Source organism: Gorilla gorilla, chromosome 16 (assembly GCF_029281585.2).
Source record: "Gorilla gorilla gorilla isolate KB3781 chromosome 16, NHGRI_mGorGor1-v2.1_pri, whole genome shotgun sequence".
In the NCBI taxonomy this organism is placed as follows: Eukaryota; Metazoa; Chordata; class Mammalia; order Primates; family Hominidae; genus Gorilla; species Gorilla gorilla.
The window spans coordinates 103,702,931-103,720,672 of NC_073240.2; the positions used below are offsets into that span (position 1 = coordinate 103,702,931).

The 17,742-nt window shown below is 55.4% G+C and overlaps 1 protein-coding gene across 5 annotated transcripts in view; it reads left to right on the plus strand.

Annotated features, from left to right (window-relative positions):
* Positions 1-17,742, plus strand: part of LOC134757295 (double C2-like domain-containing protein beta) — a 28,999-nt gene that overhangs the window by 8,850 nt on the left and 2,407 nt on the right. For 4 of the 5 annotated variants that reach the window (XM_063698889.1, XM_063698890.1, XM_063698886.1 and 1 more), the window contains 4 exons: positions 6,500-6,657; positions 13,733-13,814; positions 14,660-14,756; positions 15,352-16,029. In XM_063698889.1, coding sequence (XP_063554959.1) covers positions 6,500-6,657; positions 13,733-13,814; positions 14,660-14,756; positions 15,352-15,488 — 474 coding nt within the window. In that variant the 3' untranslated portion in view covers positions 15,489-16,029. Of the gene's footprint in view, positions 1-6,499; positions 6,658-13,732; positions 13,815-14,659; positions 14,757-15,351; positions 17,104-17,742 lie in introns of those variants that run through there. The other variant, XM_063698887.1, reaches the window with a different exon arrangement.

Consider the following 17,742-nt stretch of genomic DNA (forward strand, 5'->3'; position numbering starts at 1 on the left):
TTTACCAGGCTCGCTGGCCTGGGCTCAGGATGGCTTGAAGAAGAGGGAGGAGAGGGCAGGAGGCCTGGGGAGATGGGGAGAGATGGGCACAACCCTGGCCTGACCTTGGCAGCGGTAGGAGGGCTTGATTCTGAACCGGATGTGCAGGCAGCAGATAGGACGTCCTTGGGTGAGGGAAGGGCAGATCCAAGGTTTGGGGCCTGAGCCACTGAAGCCTGAGGGGCTGTTTGCTGCGCTCAGAGGACTCAGCAGGGACCATGGGTGGACAGGACGTGCAAGGAGCACGCTTGGAACATGTTAGACCTGAGTGCCTGTGAGATACGCAGAGGAGACAGCAGAGTATCCTTTCCTAGAAATGGCATTTGTCTCAACGTTATGTCAGAACAGATTTGCCCCCGGCCTGCTCCAGCAGCTACGCCCTCTGAGTCTTGGTCTCTATGTCCCTCTTCCCTCCCCTATCCTCCCTTGTCTATGGCCTCACCTTCACCTGGTTCATAGGGCTGGTGAAGCCAGGAGTCCCCCGTGCCACTGGGGTCAAGAGAAATCCTGGGGCCTCAGCCTCCCAGTGTTCAGGACACAGGCGGAGGCACGGTCCCCTCGATGGCACGTTGTCCCCCTAAGAGGACTGGGCAAGGGGCAAGTTTGGGAGGACAGAGCCCGGTGGCTGTCCCCAGTGTACCCAGCCCCAGTGGGGCCCGGGGACGTGGACTCACCTCGAGCTTAGCCCAAGTCAAGCCCCGGGGGCGAGTCAGCCTGAGGCCACGGCTTCTTCCTAGAATCCCAGTTACTTTTGCAGAATTTGATCCAATTTTATTCCTTGTCACATTCTCTCCCCCTCAGACATTTGTGTGATGGATATAACTTTTCCTGTTTTATTATTAGTCACTAACCACAGGTAACCCGGTTTTTCCACATGGTCTATGTCACTTAAGAAAGGCAACATCTTAGGAGGCCAAGGCAGGTGGGTCATGAGGTCAAGAGTTCGAGAGAGCCTGGCCAACATGGCGAAACCCCGTCTCTGCTAAAAATAAAAAAATTAGCCGGGTGTGGGGGTGCATGCCTGTAATCCCAGCTACTCAGGAGGCTGAGGCAGGAGAATCGCTTGAACCTGAGAGGCGGAGGTTGCAGTGAGCCGAGATTGCACCACTGCACTCCAGCCTGGGTGACAAGAGCAAGAGCAAGACTCTGTCTCAAAAAAAAAAAAAAAAAAGCAACACCAGCCCTGCCTTAGTGTTCCTGAGTTTTCATCACTGGCATAAACAAACAACCACGTGGGTATGTACGTGGGGTGTCAGCGTGTGTGTGTGTGTGCTCGTGTGTGAATTGTGTGTAAGAGCATATGTCAGTACGTGTCTGTGTGCGACAGTGTGTGTGTCCACATGTGTGGTGTGCGTTCGTGAAAGCATGTGCGTCCCTGTGCATGGCCATGATCAGGGTGTTGCTGGATGCGCTACCGGCTCATTGGTGCCATTCGGGGACTCACAGTGACCGCAGGAGTGCAGCTGGGGATGCACCCCTGGCAGTACAGCCACATTCTGGTGGTACTTTTATTATTATTATTTTTTTGAGACTGAGTCTTGCTCTGTCATCCAGGCTGGAGTTCAGTGGCAAAATCTCTGCTCACTGCAACTTCTACCTCCTGAGTTCAAGCAATTCTCATGCCTCAGCCTCCCGAGTAGCTGGGACTACAGGCGTGTGCCGCCACGCCTGGTTAATTTTTGTATATTTGGTAGAGATGGGGTTTCACCATATTGCCCAGGTGTCTCAAACTCCTGACCTTGAATGATCCACCTGCCTCAGCCTCCCAAAGTGCTGGGATTACAGGTGTGCGCCACCACGCCTGGCTAATTTTGGTATTTTTAGTAGAGACGGGGGTTCGCCATGTTGGCCAGGCAAGTCTCAAACTCCTGACCTCCAGTGATCCTCCTGCCTTGGCCTCCCAAAGTGCTGGGATTACAGGCATGAGCCCCTGTGCCAGGCCTCTGGCGGTAGGTTTTAGAATTTACAGTCTGTGAACATTATCTGTTTTAAGGCAATACTGAGCAAGACCCAGTGGTCTTCATATGAAACAACCCGAAGTACAATGTCCCACCCCTGAAAAAAGAGCTAAAAATATGCCTGCTGGTTGGTTGGTTTTTTTTTTTTTTAATGAGATGGAGTCTATGTCGCCCAGGCTGGAGTGCAGTGGTGCAATGTCGGCTTACTTCAACCTCCACCTCCCGGGTTCAAGTGATTCTTCTGCCTCAGCCTCCCAATAGCTGGGATTACAGGGGCCCGCCACCACACCCAGCTAATTTTTGTATTTTTAGTAGAGACGGGGTCTCACCATGTTGGCCAGGCTGGTCCTGTACTGCTGACCTCAGGTGATCTGCCCGCCTTGGCCTCCCAAAGTGCTGGGGTTACAGGCATGAGCCACTGTGCCTGGCCCCTGCTGGTTTATATTGTTTAATTTTCACACCACACACACTGACACAAGCAGCACAGGGCATTGAGGCCCTCACACACAAAGCTCTGCCTGAGCGGCAGATAGCGAGATCTCGCAGGCCTGGCCTGATCCACCAGGAATGGCTGCCTGAGCACTGTGTTGAAAAGGATTCTGAGGTGGCATTGGAGCCCAGGGCAAATGCTAGGATCGATTAGCCATGTCTGCTCTGGGCGTGGGAGGTGGCGAAGGTGGCCGGTGGGGCATGTATGTCTTCCCTGCTCAACATCCCTGCTCACCTCACAGGAGTCTCATCTCCAGAAAGGGTTAGATGTAGCCAGAGGGACTCACTTTGGTGTTAGGCAGGGCACGGTTGTGAGCAAAAGGAGGTGGCTGGGGCTGCTTAGGGGGCACGGTTGTGAGCAAAAGGAGGTGGCTGGGGCTGCTTGGGGGGCACGGTTGTGAGCAAAAGGAGGTGGCTGGGGCTGCTTGGGGGGCACGGTTGTGAGCAAAAGGAGGTGGCTGCGGCTGCTTGGGGGGCATGGTTGTGAGCAAAAGGAGGTGGCTGGGGCTGCTTGGGGCGCACGGTTGTGAGCAAAAGGAGGTGGCTGGGGCTGCTTAGGGGGCACGGTTGTGAGCAAAAGGAGGTGGCTGGGGCTGCTTAGGGGGCACGGTTTTGAGCAAAAGGAGGTGGCTGGGGCTGCTTAGGGGGCACGGTTGTGAGCAAAAGGAGGTGGCTGGGGCTGCTTAGGGGGCACGGTTGTGAGCAAAAGGAGGTGGCTGGGGCTGCTTAGGAGAGGAGACTGTTAGAGTCCTAAGGAGATCCAGGGGGACACAGGGCTCAAGCTGGGCGTGTCCGTGTGGGCTCAAGCTGGGCGTGTCTGCATGGCTCAAGCTGGGTATGTCTGGGTGGGCTCAAGCTGGGTATGTCTGGGTGGGCTCAAGCTGGATGTGTCTGGGTGGGCTCAAGCTGGGTATGTCTGGGTGGGCTCAAGCTGGGTATGTCTGGGTGGGCTCAAGCTGGGTATGTCTGGGTGGGCTCAAGCTGGGTTTGTCTGGGTGGGCTCAAGCTGGGCATGTGTGGGTGGGCTCAAGCTGGGTTTGTCTGAGTGGGCTCAAGCTGGGCATGTGTGGGTGGGCTCAAGCTGGGTTTGTCTGAGTGGGCTCAAGCTGGGTATGTCTGGGTGGGCTCAAGCTGGGTTTGTCTGAGTGGGCTCAAGCTGGGCATGTGTGGGTGGGCTCAAGCTGGGTATGTCTGGGTGGGCTCAAGCTGGGTATGTCTGGGTGGGCTCAAGCTGGATGTGTCTGGGTGGGCTCAAGCTGGGTATGTCTGGGTGGGCTCAAGCTGGGTTTGTCTGGGTGGGCTCAAGCTGGGCATGTGTGGGTGGGCTCAAGCTGGGTTTGTCTGGGTGGGCTCAAGCTGGGCATGTGTGGGTGGGCTCAAGCTGGGTTTGTCTGAGTGGGCTCAAGCTGGGCATGTGTGGGTGGGCTCAAGCTGGGTATGTCTGGGTGGGCTCAAGCTGGGCATGTCTGGGTGGGCTCAAGCTGTGTATGTCTGGGTGGGCTCAAGCTGGGTATGTCTGGGTGGGCTCAAGCTGTGTATGTCTGGGTGGGCTCAAGCTGGGTATGTCTGGGTAGGCTCATGCTGGGTATGTCTGGGTGGGCTCAAGCTGGGTATGTCTGGGTGGGCTCAAGCTGGGTATGTCTGGGTGGGCTCAAGCTGGGTATGTCTGGGTGGGCTCAAGCTGTGTATGTCTGGGTGGGCTCAAGCTGGGTATGTCTGGGTAGGCTCATGCTGGGTATGTCTGGGTGGGCTCAAGCTGGGTATGTCTGGGTAGGCTCATGCTGGGTATGTCTGGGTGGGCTCAAGCTGGGTATGTCTGGGTGGGCTCAAGCTGGGTATGTCTGGGTGGGCTCAAGCTGGGTATGTCTGGGTAGGCTCATGCTGGGTATGTCTGGGTGGGCTCAAGCTGGGTTTGTCTGAGTGGGCTCAAGCTGGGTATGTCTGGGTGGGCTCAAGCTGGGCGTGTCTGCATGGCTCAAGCTGGGCGTGTCTGGGTGGGCTCAAGCTGGGCGTGTCTGCATGGGCTCAAGCTGGATGTGTCTGGGTGGGCTCAAGCTGGGCATGTGTGGGTGGGCTCAAGCTGGGTTTGTCTGAGTGGGCTCAAGCTGGGTTTGTCTGGGTGGGCTGAGGGCCTAGGAGAGAGGGTTTGGGGTGTGCAGCAGCCAGAAGGAAGAAGCCGGGTAGTCTCGGGAGGGCAAGGAATGGAGAAGCATCAGGCTGGCTGGGGATGGGGAGGCCTGGAGCTGAGATCTGCCTTGAGAGGCAGGCACTGGCAGCTGCTGAGGCAGGGAAGCCACTGGATGGGCTCCCTACCTGGCTCCCAGCTTCTCCAGGGTGAGGAATGTACCAGAACTCTGTCTTCGGGGTTCTCCTGAGGGAGCCACATCCAGCACCCTGAGAGGCTCCAGGAAGCACCTTCAGGGAACTGGGGCCACGGTGACCCTTTTCCATCCACCAGGCTCCATTGTCATGGGCAGACCTTTCTGCCTTTCTTTGAACCCCCAGGCTGGAGTTGCTTGTATGAGGTTGAACGCACAGGGGACCATCTGTCCCTCCATTCCTGCCTTCACTAGTACAAGCCTCCAGTGGGCCCTTAGTGCCAGGCCCTTGCCCAGCCCTGAGGTATTAAAGATGACGCAGGTATTATCTGGATGCGGTGGTTCATACCTGTAATCCCAGCACTTTAGGAGGCTGAGGTGGGTGGATCACTTGAGGTCAGGAATTCGAGACCAGCCTGGCAGACATGGCAAAACCCTGTCTCTACCAAAAAATACAAAAATTAGACTGTGTAGTCCCAGCTACTCAGAAGGCTGAGGCAGGAGAATCGCTTAAACCCGGGAGGCAGAGGTTGTAGTGAGCCACGATCGTGCCACTGCACTCCAGCCTGGGTGACAAGAGTCAGACTCTGTCAAAATAAAAATTTACAGGTAGAGTTCCAACTTCAAGGAACTTAGGGGCTGGGGCAGACCCCTGAGGAAGCAGGGGGCCACACCGGGCCATGACAGGATAAACCCGAGGCAGTGGGCGCGCAGAGGGGACGGCCAACCCACCCTGAGGGTCAGAAAAGCCCCCCAGGCCCAGAAGGACCAGGAACTTATCAACGGTGAACACTGAGGAGGTCAGAGGAGGGTGCTGGAGCTGTGGATTAAGGGTGCGCAAAGGTGTGGAGGTGGGACCCGGCTTCAAAGCCAAGGGAAAGTCAGGGCGGGCTGTGAGGAGGACCTGGTGGAAGACCGTCCGCGGAAGCCGAGCGCGCCAGGCCGGGGGCTGCAGACCCGTGAAGGGCCGCTTAGCACTAATGTTAGGCTCTGTGTGCCTTGCAATCTGTGGCCACCATGCAGCTCTGTCCTTAGGGCAAAAGCAGCCATAGAGAAGCATCACGGAGCTGGCAAGGCTGCGTTCCAACAACATGGTGTTAATGGAAGCTGAAGTGTGAATTTCATGTCATTTTCATGTGTCACAAAATATTTTTCATTTCATTTTTCTTTCTGCTATTCCAAAAAGTAAGAACCAGCTGGGCATGGTGGCTCATGTCTGTAATCCCAGCACTTTGGGAGGCCAAGGTGGGAAGATCCCTTGAGCCCAGGAGTTTGAGATCAGCCTGGGCAAAATAGTGAGACCCCTGTCTCTATTTTTTTGAAAAAGAAATTGTTTAAAATAAGGGTAAGAGCCATGCTTAGCTCACATCCCACACAGAGCCAGGCGTCGGGCCTGATCTGGCCCCCGGGCTGCAGTTGCCAACCCCTGGGCTGGCCCTTGCTGGGCTGTGAAGGCCACCGTAGGCCACATGCAGCCAAGAACAGGGAGGGTGTGGGTGAGATCCAGCCCTGGAAGAGCCCTTGGGAGGGAAGAGATGACAGAAGGGCTGTGAGTTCACAGTGAGGCCACTCACCAGGGACCGTGACCAGGCCCGGCTGCAGCAGCTGGATGGGCGGGCTCAGGAAGAGGAGGCCAAGGACGGCCAAGAGAGGGGTGGGAGCAGGTGAGGACTGAGTGACCGTCCCGTCCAACAGGTGGACAAGACCGAAGACAAGTCCCTGGAGGAGCGGGGCCGCATCCTCATCTCCCTCAAGTACAGCTCGCAGAAGCAGGGCCTGCTGGTAGGCATCGTGCAGTGCGCCCACCTGGCCGCCATGGACGCCAATGGCTACTCGGACCCCTACGTGAAAACGTGAGTGTGCCGTGCATGTGACCACCTGCCACATCTTCACCTCCAAGGACGGGGGTCCGTGTGCCAGCTCCGTGGTCCCAGGTGGCAGGCACCCAGGGAGTACCTGAGGTACAGGGGCGCCTGCCACGTCTTCACCTCCAAGGATGGGGGTCCGTGTGCCGGCTCCGTGGTCTCAGGTGGCAGGCACCCAGGGAGTACCTGAGGTACAGGGGCGCCTGCCACGTCTTCACCTCCAAGGACGGGGGTCCGTGTGCCGGCTCTGTGGTCCCAGGTGGCAGGCACCCAGGGAGTGCCTGAGGTACAGGGGCGCCGTGTTCCCTGATGGGCTACCTTGGCAACTCCAGGGGTTAAGCATGGCCAGCCCATTTCACAGATGGGGAAACTGAGGGACAGAGAAGCTGAGTGGCTTCCCAGGGTCATGCAGATATTAGTTATCACCTGATGCTATGTCCAGGCCTCTCTGTGACTGAGGGGCCCAGGAGGGGCCATGAGTCGGAGGAGGGGACAGAAGGCGGGCCCAGTGCCAGGGGTAGCCAGGAGGCTGGGGGAGGATGCAGAGGAACTCTGCCAGGCCTTTGCAACTGCCCACATTTGCCCAGCCCTATACTGGGGCCACAGATGTGGATAAGAGTCCACCCAGCTCTACCAACAGGGCTGATGGTGGGCCTGGGGAGAGACACTAACTCAGGGGGCCATGCCAGGTGGCCTGGGCCACAGAGCTGTGGAGCTGTGAGCCTGGTCAGGAGAGGCTGTGTAGCTCTGAGAGCCAGGCAGGAGCTGGCGACCCTTTGGAGAGGGTGCTACAGGTGCCACAGTGACTACCGTCAGTGCTCGGGGCTCTTCAGAAACTAGGTAGGTATGAGTGTGAGCTCACAGGGAGACTCTGGAAAAGTGAGACTTGGGGAGGAATTTAGTTCAGCAGAAAGGAGGGGCAGGTGCTTCAGGGAGGGGGAATGACAGAGGGATGGCCCTGACCTAGGGGACACCAAGGACCCAGGTGACTAAGGCCTCAGGGACATCTTGGCACCATGAAGAGGCCAGTACTCCTCGTGGCACAGCTCTAGGGGCACCATTCCCATGGCCATGATCATATTTCTGTCACTTTAAAAATTGTATGTGGCAGGTGCAGTGAGTTACACTTACATTCCCAACACTTTGGGAGGCCAAGGCAGGAGGATTGCTTGAGGCTAGGAGTTTGAGACCATCCTGGGCAACATAGTGAGACCTCCATCTCTACAAAAAAATTAAAAATTAGCCTGGTGTAGTGGCATGTCCCTGTAGTCCTAACTACTTGAGAGGATTGCTTGAACCCAGGAATTTGAGACCAGCCTTGGCAACATACTGAGACCTTGTCTCTACAGTTAAAAATAGTAATAAATTAGGCCGAGTGCAGTGGCTCGTGCCTGTAATCCCAGTACTTTGGGAGGCCGAGGCGCACGGATCACCTGAGGTCAGGAGTTTGAGACCAGCTTGGCCAATATGGGGAAACCCGTCTCTACTAAAAACAAAAAAATTAGCTGGGTGTGGTGGCGGGCGCCTGTAATCCCAGCTACTTGGGAGGCTGAGGCAGGAAAATCACTTCAACCTGGGAGGCGGAGATTGCAGTGACCCGAGATCACACCACTGCACTCCAGCCAGGGTGACAGAGCGAGACACTGTCTCAAAATAATAATAAACAAATAAAAATAATATGACAATAATGGGATGGCCACTTTGGGAAGCAGCTGATAGTTCCTCAGAAAGTTAAACACAGAATCACCATTTGATCTGGCAATTCCACTCCTAGTTATATACCCAAGAGATAAGAAAAACATGTCCATCCTAAAACTTGTGCAGGAATGTTCATAGCAGCACTATCCACAACAGCCAAAAGTGGAAACACCCCAAGCGTCCGTCCACTGATGAATGGATACACAAATGAAGTCTGTCCCTGCAGTGGAATATCAGCCCTAAGAAGGAGTGTAGCAGGTGCGTGGACTATCAGCCCTAAGAAGGAGTGTAGCAGGTGTGTGGAATATCAGCCCTAAGAAGGAGTGTAGCAGGTGCGTGGAATATCAGCCCTAAGAAGGAGTGTAGCAGGTGTGTGGAATATCAGCCCTAAGAAGGAGTGTAGCGGGTGTGTGGAATATTAGCCTTAAGAAGGAGTGTAGCAGGTGCATGCTACACGGTGGGAGGACCTTGAAAACAAGATGCTAAGCGAGAGAAGCCAGACACAGACGGCCACGTGTTGCAGGACTCTATTTCTATGAAGTGTCCAGAATAGGTCAACCCACAGAGGCAGAGACTAGATTTGTGGTTGCAGGAGCCAGGGGAAGCTTGAGGGGACATGGGCAGTGTGTAGAATGTGGTACTATGAAGTTAAAAATGAATAAATTTGAACTAGAGGAATTATTGTAACATGGACAGCTGTCGAAAACACAACAAACGACACACACAGTAGGATACTGGTTTGCGTATATATGTGTTTTTTCTTCTGACTTGTCATTGACTTGAATCTCACGCGTATATATCCTTGCAGGAGGATATGCAATCTGAAGCCAAAATGGTGTGATTTTTTTTTTTTTGAGACAGAGTCTTACTCTGTTGCCCAGGCTGGAGTGCAGTGGCGTGATCTCAGCTCACTGCAACCTCTGTCTCCCAGGTTCAAGCAGTTCTCATCCCTCAGCTTCCCAAGTAGCTGGGATTACAGGCATGCGCCACCACGCCAGGCTAATTTTTGTATTTTTAGTAGACGGGGTTTCACCATGTTGGCCAGGCTGGTCTTGAACTCCTGACCTCAAGTGATCCACCCACCCTGGCCTCCCAAAGGGCTGGGATTACAGGCGTGAGCCACTGTGCCCGGCCTATGGTGTGACATTTTTAAACCAGTTTCAATGCCCACCTGCCAGATGGACAGGAATTCCAGGGTCACCTGCTGGGTTGCCCAGAAAGCAGAGTCTTACCTGCTGTGACAGATGGTCTGGTCAACTTCCACAGGCAGGTGGGGGGCCATCTGGGCAGGGCCTGTCCACTGTACCACAAGCTCCTCCCTGCCACAGGTGGCTGTTGTGGGTGCTGCTGGACCCCTGCAGCTGGGTCCCACCTGCTAGCCGTGGGCCAGGTCATGTGGCCTTTCAAAGACAGGCCGAGCTGTGGGCCACTCCCTATATCTGAGCCACGCCTCACCTGAGACCTCCACGTCTGTTTCAGACACCCTGGGTGAGACACGAGGGCTGCTGCTCAGGGCTCCTCAGGGGTCCCCATCTCTGAAAGGCCCCTTCATGGACCAGGGGCCTCTTCCTCACTAAAGCAGAGGAAATAAGGGCACAGATTAGATGGTAAGAGGGGCACCCCTCAGCTGCATCCTAGACCTGGAAGAGAGTGTGGCCTGTGCCCCAGAAGAAAGGGAGGGACGTATCTAGCGGTTGATGCTGAGGGCCAAAGCTAGATGGGTCAAGGCCTTTTGTCTGCACTATTATTTTTATTTGTTTTCTTTATTTCTTCCTTTCTTTTTTGAGACAGTGACTCACTCTGTCACTGGGCTGGAATGCAGTGATGCGATCACAGCTCACAGCAGCCTCAAACTCCTGGGCTCAAGCAGTCCTTCCCCCTCAGCCTCCTGAGTAGCTGGGACTACAGGTGTGCACCACCATGCCTGGCTAGTTGTTTTTTGTATTTTTTGTAGAGACTGGATTTTGCCGTATAGGCCAGGCTGGTCTCAAACTGCTGGACTCAAACGATCCTCCTAGCTCGGCCTCCCAAAGTGCTGGGATTACAGGTGCAAGCCACCATGCCCAGCTAGCACCATTATTTTTATAAAGCTCATCTCTGGTGATACTTGCCCCAGTTTCCCCAGGCTGGAAGTTGACCCCAGGCCCAGCTCTTGAGGGTTTGATGGAAAACCCCAGGAGTAGCAGTGCCTGTGACAATCGCTGACATGTCAAGTTACACATAATATCCCTGAGCTGCGCGATGGCTGCGTGTGACGCGCTCAGCAGCCTGTGCTGTCGCTCCTGTTGTTATCTCCATTTCATGCCAGCGAAAATGGCAGTAACTGGCAGCAACGTGCTGTGCCACCCTGGGCAACTCCCTTCTCTGGCTGTCTTATGTATAACCAGAAGGGGTTTCTTCTCAAAGCCACAGGCAAGCAGAAGGCACTGTGCAGAGGGCTCAGAGGTACGCGGCACAGGGCGGCTCTGTGAGCCCCGGTGGCCAGGACCACTGTCCTGACAGCAAGGGAGGGAGAGACGCCACAGGGTGGGCCTCAGGGGCTTTGCAGGGTGGGCTTGTGCCAGAGTAGGGTGTGCTCAGGGAGGGTGCTGAGGGATCTCCCCAGAGTGGTCAGATGAGGAGGGAAGGGCACTTCTGGTAGAGAAAATAGCAGAACAGAGGGCAACGCTGGCGGAACTGTCCATGGCTGAAGGTGCCGAGGCTGGAGCCTGTCGTGGAAGTCTGGTGGCTGAGTGAGGGGTCACCAGATGGGCACAAGTTGTCCAGGCTGAGGGTGCAGAGATCCCAAAACAACTTTCCTTCCAGGGGCTTGTGAAGGCAGGGCACGCAGGACCCTTCTGTCCCTGCTCCTCACCCGTCACCACACAGGCCAAGGACAGTTCACAGCAGACACAATACCAATACGTAGAGAAATGGCCAAGGAGCATAGTAAGTAACTAAGGAAATCCGCTGTTTCCGGGTGGCGGGCTTAGGGGAATCCCCCCAAACTTTTTTTAAATCAGGTTTATTGAGGTACAGGTTGAGCGTCCCAAAGCTGTAAATCCAAAACCCCAAACATTCCAAGCACCGACATGACGCTCAAAGGGAATGCTCATTGGCGCGTTTGGGATTTCAGATTTTTGAATTTTTGAGTTAGGGATGCTGAACTGGTAAATATACTGCAAAGATTACGAAATATGAAAAAATCCAAAATTCAAAACATCTGGTCCAAGCATTTCAGATAATGGATCCTCAACCTGTATCATTCATATCCAGTGAGTTTTTCTTTTCTTTTCTTTTTTTAGAGACAGGGTCTTGCTCTGTTGTCCAGGCCAAAGTGCAGTGGCGCAATCATAGCTCATTGCAGCCTTGAACTCCTGGGCTCAAGCATCTTCCCACCTCAGCACTGTGAATAGCTGGGACTACAGGCATGCACCACCATGCCCAGCTAATTTTTAATTTTTTGGTAGAGATGGGGTCTCGCTGTATCACCCAGGCTAGTATAGTCTTGTTTCCACCACCAGAATCAACATACAGAATATGACCCCAGAAAGTTCCCTGGCCCCAGGCAACCACTCACCTGTTTTCTGTCTCAATAGTGTTGCGGTTTCCAGACTTTCCCATGAAACAGTCAGATAGTGTGTTGCCCTGTGAGTCCGGCTTCTTTCACACGGAGGAATGCGTTTGAGATTCATCTGTCAGTTGCATGTACCAAGAATTTGGTCCTTTTTGTTGCTAAGTGGTCTTCCATTGTGTGGGTAAACCACAAGTTTGTTGTTGATGAGTTCCCCAGTTGAAGGGCGTGTGGTTGTTTGCAATTTTTGGTGATGGTAGAAAGCTGCAATGAACAGGTTTTTGTGTGGACATATGTCTTCATTTCTCTCTCCTAATCCCAACTTTTGTCCACATGCATTTTCTAGTGCTTCTGTAATAAACCAGTATTATTTATGCCATGAAAGTCACAATTTTAAAATATGCAAAGTAAAGCAACTATGAGATATCATTTTCTGCCTGTCAAACCAGCAACGAGTTTTTAAATGATAGCATTCAGCTTTGTCGCAGGCACTGTGTGTCAACCATGCAGCCTTTCTGGAGAGGAACTGGGCAGAATAAGCTGGACATGGGCATGTCTTTGGGCGGTGCCTTCACTTCTAGGGATGCAGGTTAAGCTGGACATGGGCGTGTCTTTGGGCGGTGGCTTCACTCCTAGGGATGCAGGTATTCGCTGGACAGATGTTTGTTAAGCTCCCTGGTGCCAGGCCCAGGGAGTTGGTCATGGGTGAGACCCCAGAGACCCCAGAGCACATTCAGCAGGGACAAGGCAATTGTCATGCAATTATCTATGCAGGAACAGGGTGAGAAGCTTTGCAAAGAAGTTGGGGACCTCTTGTCCCCTTCTCCAGCCTGCATATGACCTCCCTGTCATAGAGAAAGGAGTCTGAGCCTGGCTTTCAAGCACCACACTTGTGCTTGCGGGCTGTGTGACCTTGGGCAAGTCACTCCCCCTCTCTGAGCCTCAGAGGAAGACAGCTGTTCTGCATCAGAGTCTAAGGCCTTAGTGGCTGTGGAGGGAAGAACATCTAGGTGGCCTCCCTGTGACTGCACAAAAGGTCTTGTCCTTCCTCAAAGCTCCAATGGAGGTAGTGGTGATGGTTGTACAACTCTGGGAGCCTACTAAAGGCTACTGCATTTTACACTTCAGAAGGATGGATTTTATGATATGTGAATTATATCTCAATAAATCTGCTATTTTATAAAAGAAGCTTGAGGCCGGGGGTGGTGGCTCACGCCTGTAATCCCAGCACTTTGGGAGGCCAGGGCAGGTGGATCACCTGAGGTCAGGAGCTAGAGACCAGCCTGGCCAACATGGTGAAACCCTGTCTCTACTGAAAATACAAAAATTACCTGCGCATGGCGGCACATGCCTGTAGTCCCAGCTACTCTGGAGGCTGAGGCAGGAGAATCACTTGAACCCGGGAGGCGGAGGTTGCAGTCAGCCATCTGAAAAAAAAAAAAAAAAGAAGTTTGAACAAGAGACCAACTCTGCTAAAAACTCTGTTCTGGTGGGAAACGTGAGCTTTATGAAAATTAGACTTCCAGAAATGAGGAAAAACCCCTTTCCTAGGGGGATGGAGGGCACCCCCCAGGGTTAACTTCAGGAATGTGTGTGTGAACAGAAGTGCGATGGATGAAGGGACCACTTGCTTCTTGAAAACAACGTCTCGCCTTTGCCACAAAATAGCGTTGGGAAAATCCAATGACTAGGACAAAAGAAGGGCCCAGGAATCTCTCTCCAGGGACAGAAAGCTCTTTGAATACCTGCTGGCTTGATCTATACCCCATAGCATGTCCCCATCCTCTGCCTGTCCATTGGATGTAATTCCAGATACCTGAGGCCAGATGTGGACAAGAAATCCAAACATAAGACAGCGGTGAAGAAAAAAACCCTGAACCCGGAGTTTAATGAGGTGTGAGGGGCTGGTGAAGCTTCATGAAGGCCATTCCTCTGCCCCACAGCAGTGGGGGTGTGGCTGGGTTTTCAAAAGGTCATGGCGCGATGGGGAGGGTGGTCAGAGACGGTGGGGAGGGGCCGCACCAAACCACAGACACAGGGGAGCTGGGGGACCCCTGGAAAGCTCTTGGCAGGACTTGTCGGATGTAGGGCTGGGGGGAGGGAAGTGTTGAGGGGAGTCCTGGGTTCTTATGGAGGCAACAGGGCAAAGAGGGGGTGAGAAAGATGGGGAGAAACTCTGTGTGGGGCAAGGGGACTCGAGACACCCTGGGGCCCCAGGAAGTCTTCCGCCCAAGGCGGCAAGTATGGCTGGAAATGCGGATTCCCCCCAAGGAACAAGAAGGAAAGAAGAGCAGAGGGGCTTTGGGTAGAGCCCACGCCACACCAGTGATCCAGAGGCAGGCAGGGGAGGTCGAGAAGATGCTTCCAGAGAGTGAGGGGAACCCCGGATGGAAGGGAGGGTCCCACAGAGAAGGGAGGGGTCAGCAAAGCCAGGCCCCAGAGAGGCCCAGGATGACAAGGACTGTGGGGCGTGCAGTGCCTCTGCAGTCAGGAGGCTCCCGGGGTGTGGGGAGAGCAGGCTCAGGGACAAGGAGCAAGCGGGCGAGGGGACAGGGGCCCTGAAGACCCCAGTGGAGCTCAGGGGGAAGTGGGCGAGACATGTGAGCATCCACCCCTCATCCACTCTGAGCACTGATCACCCCCGTCCCTCCTCTTTCCCTACACCTCATACCCCTCCTGGCCCCCGGCCAAGGCCCAGGCCTTGTGGCATCAGCCCTAACACTCCCTTCTTGCCAGCAGGAGTTCTGTTACGAGATCAAGCATGGGGACCTGGCCAAGAAGTCCCTGGAGGTCACCGTTTGGGATTACGACATTGGAAAATCCAATGATTTCATTGGTAAGGGGGCATAGTGGGAACACCGTCTCACTGTGTGCCTGTCCTGGATCAGGCCACAGCCCCTCTTTCCTGGTCCATGGGGAAAGCTGGAACCACGGACCACCTGCCCCTAGGTCAGGGGCCTCAGACCTTCTCCAGCCTGACCCTTGTGCCCCAGGAAGAGACAGACCCAGAGATGGAAGGAGTTCTGGGAGGGTCACACAGCACTCTGTGGTGGAGCACAGACAAGAGACAATGATGGGCAGTGCCTCGGGCTGGACTCTGAGCCCTAGAGTCCCCAAATTCCCAGTGGGCCTGGTGGCTGCACATAGTGGGGCTGCCTGGCCCTTTCTCCCCTCTTCAGGCCCCCATTCCTTGACCCCTGATGCTGCCTCTGCACCCTGCCCCTATCCCTGCCCTGGTGGAAGAGAGACAGGATGGCTGGGCCCTGACGGGGCCAGAGTGTGGCATGGAGGTCAGGTCCTGTTCATGCTCAGAACTCAGCGGGCAGTGGGAGAGGCTGGCCTTCGAGCACAGAACCTGGGAGGGGGCATGGGCCCCACGCCTGGGAGTTGGGGGTCCCTGTGCCCCAGCTGCCCCTCCTGTCCTCCTGCAGGTGGTGTGGTTCTGGGCATCCACGCCAAGGGGGAGCGCCTGAAGCACTGGTTTGACTGCCTGAAGAACAAGGACAAGCGCATCGAGCCCTGGCACACGCTCACCAGCGAGCTCCCAGGGGCCGTGCTCAGCGACTGATGCCCACCCGCCACTGCTACCCCTGCCGCCACCTGCGCCTAGCACTTCCGGCCCCGGGCTTCCCCAGCAGCCACCAAGGCCTGTGGCCCCCACACTGGGGGAGATCCAGAACCCCTGCTTGGACACAGAGCCACTGCAGTCCCCGCTCGGAGGATGTGGAGGGCTCAGCCACTCTGGGACGGGGAGGGCAAGGAGCTGGGGTGGGGGGCTCTCAGCCCCCTGGCGCCCAAGAGGCCGGTGGTGGAAAGAGACCTCAGCACCTGCCCAGGGGAAGGGGACACGCCCATCTGGGAGCAAAGACCCTTCTAGAGGCCAGCCCTGGTTGAGAGGACAGGAGTGTGGGGGTGCCTTGGCAGACAGTGGGAACAGAGGAGGGAGGTGGTGAGCAGACAGACAGGTGGAGGATGGGACCTTGAAGACTGGCTGCTCCAGCCCAAGAAAGCCTGACTGCATCCCTCATCTCCTTCGCTGCTGGACAGATGGAAGAAGCGGGCCTGCCGGCCGAAAGTCTGCCAGAGTTCCCGGAGGCTCCTGATGACGGGTAAATTGGCACATGCTTCACTCAATTATTCCACAAGCCCTGGGGGTGAATGAGACACAGGGCCTGCCCTCAGGGAGTTCCCATCTAGTCAGGAAGCTGGGAACAAACCATTCCAACTGGGGTGAGAAATACCAAGACCAGCTTGGCCAGTCTGCAAGTACTGTGGGCTCTGTTGACTCTGCCGGGAGGTCAGGGAAGGCTTCCTGGAGGAGGTGGTGCTTCCGTAAGGCCTATGGAGGGTGAGTGGGGGCTTCTAAAAGCAGTCCAGGCAGTGGGAGTGGTCTAAAACGGCCTGGAGAGAGAAAGCCAATGGGGCCGGGGTGCTGTGGACCCAGGGTCTCCTCTCCAGGGGAGGGTTTGTTAGGAAGGTGTGAGGCTCGAGGCAGGAGGTGGGGGACGTGATGGAAACACCATGGAGAAACTGGTGTGGGCTGAAGTTCAGACCTCAGACCCAAGTCTCCCACTCTGATCTCTTTCTACTCCTGAGGGACCTCAAGGGCGGAGCCCGCCCCTCCTCCTTCCCGGCATAAGCATCAGGTCAGCTGCGGTGGAGAAAAGGGTCCCTTGTGCTTGGGAAAAAAGCAAGCATTCCTACACGTCCTGACTCTCCCCTCCCCTCCCCTCCACTCCCTGGCTCACACTGGGGGCCTCCGGGTGCTTGCTCATGGCATCTTGGTCCCACTACCGCCACAGATGTCCCTTTTGGGAGTAATCAGTGGCCGTCCAGGGCCTTGTCCACCCTCCAGGAGCTGAGCAAGAATCACCCGGGCTGGTGGGCCTGTCTGCTCCCCTGAGTGAGACTCCCCAGGAGGCTTGAGATTATCTGAATCTTGGGGCCCATGCCTGAAGCCCACAAACTTTCTCTGCCTACCAAGGGCCCCTCAGGAACGCTGGGTGAACAAATACAGAGCCAAGGAGTTGCACAGCCAGAGTCCCAGTGTGATGCTCAGCCCATCAGTGTGTGATGGAAACAGAGGCCCAGAGAGGTCAGGTGACCTGCCCAGGGCCTTCCAGCCCCCACACAGCTGGGACCAGGATCCACAGCCCCCAGCCCAGAGTGCTGGACACCACACTTCAGGGGAATTGACGTGCTGACCTCACACCAGAGAGGTCCTGCTAGCTGCCAGCCTGGGGCTCCCCCGCCTGCTGCCCACCCCTTCAACACCGATAGAGGGACTCACAGGCACGACGGTGGGACCTTCCAACTGCAGACACAAAGCACACCACCACCTGAGGTCCAGGGTTGTGATTTGAATCCTACCAAGTGCCCATCAGGCCTTTCCCAGGTTGCAGGGAAAACAGGACCCCAGCCCCCACACAGTCCCTGGCCACCTGCTGCTCATGGAGACTTGTCTCCCCACCTTTAGGAAGGGTTTCTATGTGAAGGTTTTTGCATGCACTGGTCTGAACGCATGTTCACAGCCCTGCAAGGTGGGTTTGATTCTCATCCCCATCTTGCAGGTGAAACAGGTTCCCAGAGTCTGAGTAGTTTGCCAAGGCCACACAGCCAGGAAGGGGTGAACCAGGACTCAAACCCAGGTCCTCTGACTGCCACTTTCTCTCTCTGGGGGTCGGTACCCCCAGTCCCTTCCCTCTTGGTCTGTCGGAGACTCAGCAGAGACACCAGGTGAAGGCTCAGTAAGCTCAGGTGCGTGATGGAGACCTGGGGTCTTGTCACTGTCCTGCCACCTCATCCGCTGGCTTTGAAACTAT